We start from the raw sequence: 10,378 nt of genomic DNA, 5'->3' as shown, positions 1-10,378 counted from the left end.
GAAAACAACCATATTGTGCAGTTCATTGTCACCGCTATAAGGTGATTCACGGTAATTTCTCTTTGTTTTCACTGATGTGAACGAAGCTTGGGCTTGCTATTTTACCATACACATGTCCACTCCTGTGAGGTGCTCGGGACCAATTAAGCCACTTATATTAATGAAATCTTAATTGTTATACTGAAAACATATATAGACACGCATGCATGTTTGAAATTGAGACTGGGAAAATCCCCTCTTCAAGTCAATATCACGTAGCCATGCTCGTTATAGCGGGAGTATATCTGTATTCATTCCATTATTGCAAAAATGAGATTGAGGTTTTGGCAAAAGGACTATGAGAAACAATTGTAAAGTTTTGATATTTGACCTTGAACTAAACTTTTGCAATCATTGCAGGGCATGCCAGCTCAAAGAATGGTGTTGGAGTTGTGTCAGTAGAATACATGTCAGCGGGTATGTCAGAGCACAAATCGGAGCACATGCCGAAGGAGACGTCAGAATACATCTCATCAGAGGATAAGTCAGAGCACTCGTCAGAACACCTATCGGAGGATATGTCAGAGCACGAATCGGAGCACATGCCGAAGGAGACGGAATACATCTCAGAGGATAAGTCAGAGCACTCGTCAGAACACCTATCGGAGGATATGTCAGAGCACAAATCGGAGCACATGCCGAAGGAGCTGTCGGAATACATCTCAGAGGATAAGTCAGAGCACTCGTCAGAACACCTATCGGAGGATATGTCAGACCACAAATCGGAACACATGCCGAAGGAGACGCCGGAATACATCTCAGAGGATAAGTCAGAGCACTCGTCAGAACACCTATCGGAGGATATGTCAGAGCACAAATCGGAGCACATGCCGAAGGAGACGTCGGAATACATCTCAGAGGATAAGTCAGAGCACTCGTCAGAACACCTATCGGAGGATATGTCAGAGCACGAATCGGAGCACATGCCGAAGGAGACGTCGGAATACATCTCAGAGGATAAGTCAGAGCACTCGTCAGAACACCTATCAGAGGATATGTCTGAGCAAGAATCGGAGCACATGCCGAAGGAGACGTCGGAATACATCTCAGAGGATAAGTCAGAGCACTCGTCAGAACACCTATCAGAGGATATGTCAGAGCACGAATCGGAGCACATGCCGAAGGACACATCGGAATACATCTCAGAGGATAAGTCAGAGCACTCGTCAGAACACCTATCGGAGGATAAGTCGGAGCACTCATCGGAACATATGTCAGAGGATAGCCAGAATGAACAGGAGAGCTATACTGATCATCACAGCGACACTAAAAGAAAAAGGAAATTGCAAAATGAAACCATAAAAAAGGAAGTGACAGGGAATGGCAACAGTAATAATACAAGACGTTATTGTCCTTTATGTGATATTTCCCACACAAAGTTATCGCGACACATTACTCTACGACACAAAGATAGGGAAGATGTAAGAAAGGCTCTAGAATTACCAAAGAAAGAGCGTGATGAGATCTTTGCGCAATTCAAGAAGAATGGGATCCTGAAACACAACAAGGAAATTTTAGGGGAACCTCATCCATGTTTCCAGCAAGAGAAAAAAATCAAAAAAAGAATGCAATCTCATTATGTGCGGACTGTGCAAAGGCTTCTATAACTCACGATTCTTGAGCAGACATAGAAAAACATGTGCAAAGGAGTCGTGTGGAACAACAATAAATATCCCTGTCAATACATTAATGCACATGGACTTTCAACACACAACCGATGAGAGCTTCACAATAAACATTCTGTGTCTGTTCAGAAACGATGATGTAGGTTATTTGTGTAGGAGAGATCAAATGATACTGATAATTGGTCGAAAACTGTGGGAGAAGGAGAGAACAAAAGTGGACAAAAGAGAAGAAGTAAAGAAGAGCGTAATGACTTCAATGAGGAGATTGGGTAGTTTGTATATCCATTTCAAGGATACCGAGAATGAACTGGGTTCCTATTTGGAATCCTATGGCTATTCACTTGACATGTTCAATCGCAGGAATTTTGAACATCTGAAGGTTGCCGTGAACGAATACTGTCGGGAAGGAGAGAACCTGAAGTACGGATTAAAGTCTGCACTATACTACCTCATCAAGCGGTCGTGTAAGATCATGAAGGGCACATTTCTAGGAAATGAAGATGATGATGCAGCTCATGCCTTGGATAAATTTGATGAGGTTCTGATTCTTAACCATGACCTTGTGTTTGGTGATGCGACCTATGCAGTAGGCAAGGCCCGTACTGAGAAACTTTGAAAGCCAGAAACGCTCCCTCTAGAAGATCTTCAAAGCGTCCGGGAATACACCCTCTCCACAATGAAAGAGCTAGTGGAAAAAGAAACATATGGTGTTCATGAAGGTGATCACTATGTAGAATTGCGTGACCTAGTTGCAAGTAGACTGACACTTTTTAACGCAAGAAGGGGTGGTGAACCCTGTAGATTAACAAGGAATCAGTGGAAAGAAGCAAAAGAAGGAACCTGGATTAATCAACAAGCACTCCAACATCTAAATCCAGCAGAGAAGAAGTCTCTTGGAAACTACAAAGTTACGTATCAGACCGGAAAAGGTCTACGGAAATTAGTCCCAGTCTTGATACCAGAAGACTGTGATAAAGCTCTCCATCTAGTTGATCATGATGAAGTACGTGAAAGTGCAGGCATTTTGGAAGGAAACAAGTACATCTTTTTATCTACTCAAGGTTCAATTTCACATGTTTCGGGGTGGCACGCGCTGTGCATCGTGTGGTCAAAAAAGCTCCTGACCTGAAGCGGCCTACTCTCATTACGGCAACACATAACAGGCACAGAATAAGCACACTTTATGCAGCAATGGATGTGGAACCCTCTGAGAGGAAGTACTTCTACTCACACATGGGTCATAGTGAGGAAATGAATAGAAATACGTATCAAGCTCCACTTGCTCTGATGGAGGTCGTAAAAGTGGGAGCATCTTTGAGCAAGATTGATGGTAAGTTCCTATATTCTAGTTTGCATTATTGTTGTTGTTTGCATTAATGCGTAACTCTGTTGCATGTCAAAAGGCAGAACATTCAACTTTCAAATAATGAATGAAATGGTAAAAATGTAGTGAGCACTTTTTTTTTTTTACTCAAAATATTGTATAAAATTGTTTGATATCCCCTCGCCAATGAAGTCGGAGGGGATATTAGTAACGCTGCCGTCCGTTCTACCGTAACAAATCTGGTTTCCGATCGATAAATTTAGTAATGTTTGAAGGATTTTAATGAAATTTGATATGAAGGTACATGGTCAAAACACAGCGTAAGTTCAATTTCTGAGTATGTAGGTCAAAGATTATAGCTAATTAAATATGTGAATCTGGTTTTCGTTCGATAATTATAACTGTAGTAATGTTTGACAGATTTTAAAGAAATTTGATATGAATTAAAGTACATGGTATCAAAACACAGCCTAATAATTAAGTTCGATTTCGGAGTATGTACAGTAGGACAAAGATCATAGCTAATTAAATATGCAAATCTGGTTTCCGTTCAATAACTTTAGTAATTTTTTATGTACGTAACGCATCCTGGGAGAAATTTCAATTATTTATAAACATAACTTTAGTAATGTTTGACGGATTTTAATAAAATTTGATATGCAGGTACATATGGTATCAAAATACAGCCCAAGTTTGATTTAAGAGTATGTAGGTCAAAGGTCATAGCTCATTAAATATGCGTATCTGGTTTCCGATCGATATAACTTCAATAATGTTTGACGGATTTTAATCAAATTTTATATGAAGGTATATGGTATCAAAACACAGCCTAAGTTCGAGTATGTACATGTAGGTGAAAGGTCATAGCTCATTACATATGCGAAAATACCTAATTAGATATGTGAAAATGTGGTTTTCCAGGGGGGCGTTTCATGAAAGGACTTGTCGGACGTTTTATCCGACAAGTCCCATTTTATCCGACAGTTACCATAGTAACAGTACCTCTCAGCCAATCAACATCAGAGAAAGATGTCAGATCTGACAACTTGTCAGATGAAAATATTGATGAAACGCTCCCCAGATGCTTTGCTGTCTTTCATGCTGATCTTCGATGCCGCCAACTTCATGGGAAAAGCCTATTAAGATGGTTTTTAATCAAACAAAATATCATGAATAAATCTCACTTATTTCTTGATGCTCATTAAATACCGGTATGCGAATCTGGTTTCCATTCGATAACCTTAGTAATGTTTGACGAATTTTAATGAAATTTAATATGAAGGTACATGGTATCAAAATACAGCCTAAGTTTGATTTCTGAGTATGTAGGTCAAAGGTGAAAGGTCATGGCTCATTGAATATGCAAAAACACCTAATTATATGTGAAAATGTGGTTATATATATAACTTCCTTGCCTATATAGTAATATAATAGTATATAGTCTAATGAAGCTAACTTATAGGCCATATTTGTACCTTGCGAGGGAATGCTACGCTTTGCTTTGACTTGTTTACATTAAGATATCTATATTTCTAGGTTGAAAATTCTCTCACAATGTGCAACATATGCTTATATGATTATCTGTGGAGTTCCAATTAAGGATTGAATTTTTATTTTAAAATTGATTCTTTATTTCCCCTACTATATCTGTATGATTGCAGTATATACTCAGATTAACTCTGGTTTTTTTTTTAATATACTGGCACAAGTTGTTACACAGCATATTATATTATATTTGAATTATTCAGGAGGTGTTGGTGGGGCACCCACCGATGAGCACAAGTCTGGTGGTGAAGGAACCAGCAAGAAGGGTTAGTATATATGCAACAGTCACACGGCAGGTCCCTTCCGTCCTGATCTGTCCATAACAAATCTAGTGAACAGTCGATAGACCTCATGTCCTACGGATTTTGACCAAACTTGGTACATATAGTTACACCATATCAATGTCTCAAAACTCAATACAAAAATTCAAGGTCAGAGTTCAAGGTTAAAGGTCAGGGTGAAATTTAGACTTGGGAAATATTGTTAACACGTACAGTCTCATGTACATTGCAATGTCCTTCAGCGGATTTTGACCAAACATATGATACAAAGTTGGTCCATATCAGTGTCTCGATCGAACTCCAGGAGGGATTGGGGCTCGAGATCCAGGTCTTGCTCCAGGGATGTATAGGTGGAGGAGAAGATACAGATCTCAGTATGAACCTACCCTAGTAAAAAATAAATAGGAAAAAAATAGAAAAAAAATAGGGAAAAAATAAATGCAAAAATATATTTTTTTCCTATTTTTCTCGTCCCAAAAAAATCTATTTCAAATAGCATAGTTTTGGAACAAAAAATAGGAAAAAAATAAAGCCATAAATAGTTTTGAAATATATTTTTTCCTATTTTTCTTGTCCCCCCAAAAATATATATTTTAAATGGCATAGTTTTGGAACAAAAATAGGAAAAAAATAAAGCCACAAATAGTTTTGAAATATATTTTTTCCTATTTTTTTTGTTCCAAATCTATGCTATTTGAAATATTTTTTTTTTTGGACAAGAAAAATAGGAAAAAATATATTTTTTCCCTATTTTTTTCTTCTATTTTCTTTGAATTATATTTTAAACATATATATTTCAAATATATTTCTTATTAAGAACTACAAGCCAAATATATTTAAAGCTATTTAAATTTTGTTGGAATACTATCGTTCGATTTCATTTAATTTGTTGATGATAAATGATTGCTGTACTATATTGTTTGGTAGCAATAAAAGCTCTGTCAAATTCTATTTTGTAGCACATTGTATGGTTTTATTTTTGTGAATTTTTCTAGTCCACCACCATAAAAGTTAGAACTTTGGTGTCTGCTCATTACTACAAAAACGTTGCCTAAATTGCATATTTATCACATCGTGAAAATCACATATGTATGTGTGAGCACTGGCATAAATCTGCGAGCGTTTTCATTTGTTCAGGGGGATGATGGCGTATTTATTCATCTTCCCTGATTAATAGAAAATCTTGCTGATTTATGCCCCTGTGTGAGAATTTTTGTTGTATTTTCATTCCAGCTCCTGATGCTTTTTTTTTTTCAAGGAGAGGAAGGTTTCATTCATTTGAGAGTTTTTGCTTTCTTCCAAAAAGAGCACCTGGACTAGCTCTCATGACACCTTCTTATCTCAAGTTGTTAACAATTAAGTCCATGACTTATTTCTATTTTTGTTTGGGGGGGATGTGTAAAGTGAAAATAGGTTATGTATTATGCAATTAGTGCATGGAGCAATTGTGATATATTAACTCTTACATATGAATAAGGCCTTTCTCTAGATGCTTCCCAAAAAGATGTCACAGACTTATCGCTCAACTGAGATAACAGAAAGTGTTATGAAAGATGTCCCTGCTTTAGTTATTATTTCCTGTAGTTGGTATGAACATGAGTTTGTCTGTAAAACCTGTAAAACTGTTCCTAATAAATGACAAAACCTGTCTAGGAGTATTGGTTAGTAACTGAAAGCCTTGCAAGTCTAGATTGAAAGTTATTTCTACCAATCTCAGAGGGAATTTCATTGTAGGAGTAATATTTATCTAAATAATTAAGGGTAACTGCTTAATTTCCCTCCTTAGCTTTGTTATCCTGTATCATAGCTCAGTACCTTCAGTGGCTATATATATTAATGTAGTATTTTTAGGTTTTTCTTTTACATTATGTTTTAATATCTGTAACATACATGCGGGCAGGCTTCGGATGCTCGACAGGCTCGTGCCAGCTAGGTTGTTAACCATGTTTCCTAGTTTAACAATGGTTGACATGGTCACCACTTGGCATATGTGCCCGCTGAGCATTCCAGGCATTCCTGCATTTATATATATATAGTACTTGTACAGGCATCATTCTCTCTCTCCCTCTCTCCCTCTCTCTCTATCTCTCTCTCTCTCGATCAAGCAGTGCAACAACTTTTCAAACTTCTTTTCTCTTTCTGCATCATTTTCTATCTCCTCATCTTAGTCTTCTTCCATGTTATCTTTATGTTCAATGTTTATTATGAAGGATAGTGTGTTTCTACACACTCATAACAGTAAGCAACATTTCTCCAATTGAAAGTTAGGAAGTTCACTCTATATATGACAAAACATTTGGATAGTTGCTTAACTATGGCATCATGCACAGTCACATGACCACAACTCTTACAATGAATATGCATACAGTGTGAGTTTTCATGTGTTGTAATAATGTGTACTAAGAATTCTTTTGTGAAGGTTGTTAGATCAGAAAAAAAATCTGTGTTCTTTAATCCAGTTTGTTTTATTTAAGTTGAATAAAAGCTTAATACTGGAAATCTGTTTCTTTCACTTTCAATTCTGTCCAAGGATTAAGTTTCCCTTAACCCAATAATGTATGTCACTATATATACTCCCATGTCAAAACTTTGGGTTTTAAACTGCAGTGATGTTTGTGAGTTCTGCTGAATATGCCAATTTATTTTGTATGTGATGATGTGGCGACATTGAATATTGAATGAGATGAGAAAAAAAGGAAAAGGAGTAAAGGAAAGATGGAAGAGAATAAGAAAATACGAAAAAAGAAAGAATTAGGAAGAGAAGGTGTTGTGTTTGTAAGACTGTGCTAACAGTCAACGTCGAGGGCTCAATCCCCTTTATGTACACATGATCTGAATATGATCGGACATCTTGGAATAGATTAAATCATCTCAACTTCTAAATTCATTGTATCTAGTTTTATGTCTCTGAGTTCCTAAATACTACATCTGGCGACGAGAATGGCTGGAATAGGTCTTGTAGCACCTAACCCATTCCTAGCAACCCCAGGAGAACCTCCTGTGCCTTGGTCACGATGGATTTTGAGCTTCAAAACGTATTTGACTGCAAGCGGGTTGGACACAGCGGAGATACCCGACCTCCGCCGCCGCGCAATCCTGATCCACTGTTTGGGCGCAGAGGGGCAGCGGATCTTCGGACAGCTGGAAGTGTCTACTACCGGTACGTACGATAAAGCTGTTGATGAACTTGAGAAATATTTTGGGCCAAAAACAAGTGTGATGATTGAACGATATCGTTTCCGACAGAGAGTACAAGGTCATGGGGAGCCAGTAAAACAATATGTGGCAGCCATAACCGAACTGGCATCCAAGTGCAAGTTTGGCACCTTAAACGATGAACTGGTTAGAGATCAACTAATCGAAAAGACGTCTATTCCCCGTATTAGAGAACGTCTGTTAATGGAGGATGACGGTCTGACACTTAAGAAGGCGCTCGATCTAGCGATCCAGATCGAAGCCGCAATGCTGGACGCCAAGCTCCTCAAACAACACGATGTGACTGTGAGTGCCAGTACAGGACATAGTCGTACTGCACATCAGGCAACTCCAGTACAGAACATCAAACGACCATATCATAACAAAGCCCGCTCTAACCATGCTAACTTGAAGTCGTGTTCGAACTGCGGACGGACACACCCTCCGAAAGCGTGTCCAGCGTTTGGAAAACGTTGTAATTCGTGCTCGAAGATGAACCATTTCTCTAGCGTATGCAGATCTACCAAGAAAAGTGCATCTTCAGTTCGACACGTTGATGAACCAATAGAGGGCGACATAGCAAGCAGCGTGTTCACACTCTCAGACCGGATTTCTTCAGCAAATTCAGGTCAGTTCAAAGAATGTGAAGTGCAGATTGCTGGTACTAACCTCTCTTTGATGATTGATGTGGGGGCCAAAGTGTCAATTTTTAGTGATAAACTGTATCATCGACATTTCTCACATTGTAGCCTGTCATCGACATCGAGCAAGCTCATAGCATATGGTGAACCACCTACACTGATTTCCGTTCTGGGCACGGTTGAGCTTCCTGTCGGGTACAAGGATGTACATCTCGACAGCTTTACGTTCTACATAGCGAAGGGCGGGAGCCTTATGGGAGTCAATCTGTTCGACGCCCTAGGATTTCAGATGAACGACCACACTGGTGAACGCATTCGGCTCATAGACAATGCGTATAGAGAACGCTATGCTGCACTTTTCAACGAGTTTGGTAAATGCAAAGGATATTGTCATGCACCAAGGGTGGATTCCTCAGTCCCACCTACTGCACAGAGTCTCCGTCGACTTCCGTTAGCTGTCAGGGATGAAGTCTCAAAGGAACTTCATAGGCTTGAATCCGATGGCATCATCGAGCGCATCGATTCATCCCCGTGGGTGTCTAATCTGGTCATCGCACGCCGTAAGAATGGAGATCTTAGACTTTGTGTAGATTTGAGGGCAGTCAACAAGGCAATCATTCCGGATAAGTATCCACTTCCTACTATGAATGAACTTTCAGCTTCATTCCACGGAGCTAAAGTTTTCTCTAAACTAGACATGAGACGTAGCTATCTCCAGGTTCCGCTAGCAGAGCAGAGCCGCCATCTCACTGCATTCAACACACACATAGGCATGTTTCAGTATCGCCGTATGCCCTATGGACTGAATTCAGCACCTAGCGCATTCCAGAAAATCGTTTCTTCAGTTCTAGCTGGAATCGAGGGCACGTTGAATCTCCTTGATGATGTGGTAGTCTTCGGAGAGGACAAGGCTCAGCACAATCAACGATTAGCAGAAGTCATGACGCGCCTCGCCAAGCATAACTTGACGCTCAACGAGGCCAAGTGCACGTTCGCTGCTTCGGACATTGATTTTCTGGGATATCATGTCACTGCAAGTGGTCTGACGCCTACACTCGACAACGTTGCAGCTATCCGAACACTCCCAGCCCCAACGAATGTGAAGGAGCTAGCCTCATTCTTGGGAACAACGAACTTCTACCGCAAATTCGTGCCACAATACGCAGAAATCTCAGAACCTCTGCAGAAGCTTCTCCGGAAGGACGCGCTTTGGGAATGGCACAACGCACAAGAGACCGCATTCAACACTCTCAAGGGAAGAATCGCAGAGCCACCAGTTCTCGCTCACTTCACTCCAAGCGCTGAAACGTACGTGACTACAGACGCGTCAGCGTTCGCTATCGGAGCAGTGTTATCGCAAACGATCGACGGCAGTGTACGTCCGGTCGCATTCGCATCTCGAGCGTTGTCGGACACAGAGCGAAAGTATTCTACAGGAGAACGCTAAGCTCTCGCATGCATCTATGCCTGCGAACACTGGCATATGTACCTCTACGGTCGCAAGTTCACACTTCGTACTGACCATCAAGCCTTAACAACCTTGTTGAGCACTTCAGGATCTGGACACCGCCCACTCCGCATCTACAGATGGTCAGATCGACTGCACCAATATGATTTCAAGGTCGAATATCTCGCGGGTTCACGCAACCGAGTAGCAGATATGCTTAGCCGTACACCGAACGCGATCGCGATAGCCATGCAAGAAGCGACATCGAAGACTACGTTCTT

The 10,378-nt window shown here is 40.1% G+C and overlaps 1 protein-coding gene across 1 annotated transcript; it reads left to right on the top strand.

Annotated features, from left to right (window-relative positions):
• Positions 1–458: 458 nt before the first annotated feature.
• Positions 459–1,646, top strand: LOC129274029 (transcription initiation factor TFIID subunit 1-like). Its single transcript, XM_054910893.2, has one exon. The coding sequence runs from the start codon at positions 459–461 to the stop codon at positions 1,644–1,646; it is 1,188 nt and encodes a 395-aa protein (XP_054766868.2).
• Positions 1,647–10,378: the final 8,732 nt, after the last annotated feature.

Source organism: Lytechinus pictus, chromosome 13, assembly GCF_037042905.1.
Source record: "Lytechinus pictus isolate F3 Inbred chromosome 13, Lp3.0, whole genome shotgun sequence".
Classification (NCBI taxonomy): domain Eukaryota; kingdom Metazoa; phylum Echinodermata; class Echinoidea; order Temnopleuroida; family Toxopneustidae; genus Lytechinus; species Lytechinus pictus.
This window is presented reverse-complemented; position numbering and strand designations above follow the sequence as displayed.

Excerpts from the sequence above, each read along its gene's own strand:
- LOC129274029 (XM_054910893.2), top strand. The coding sequence starts at position 459 with ATGTCAGAGCACAAATCGGAGCACATGCCGAAGGAGACGTCAGAATAC.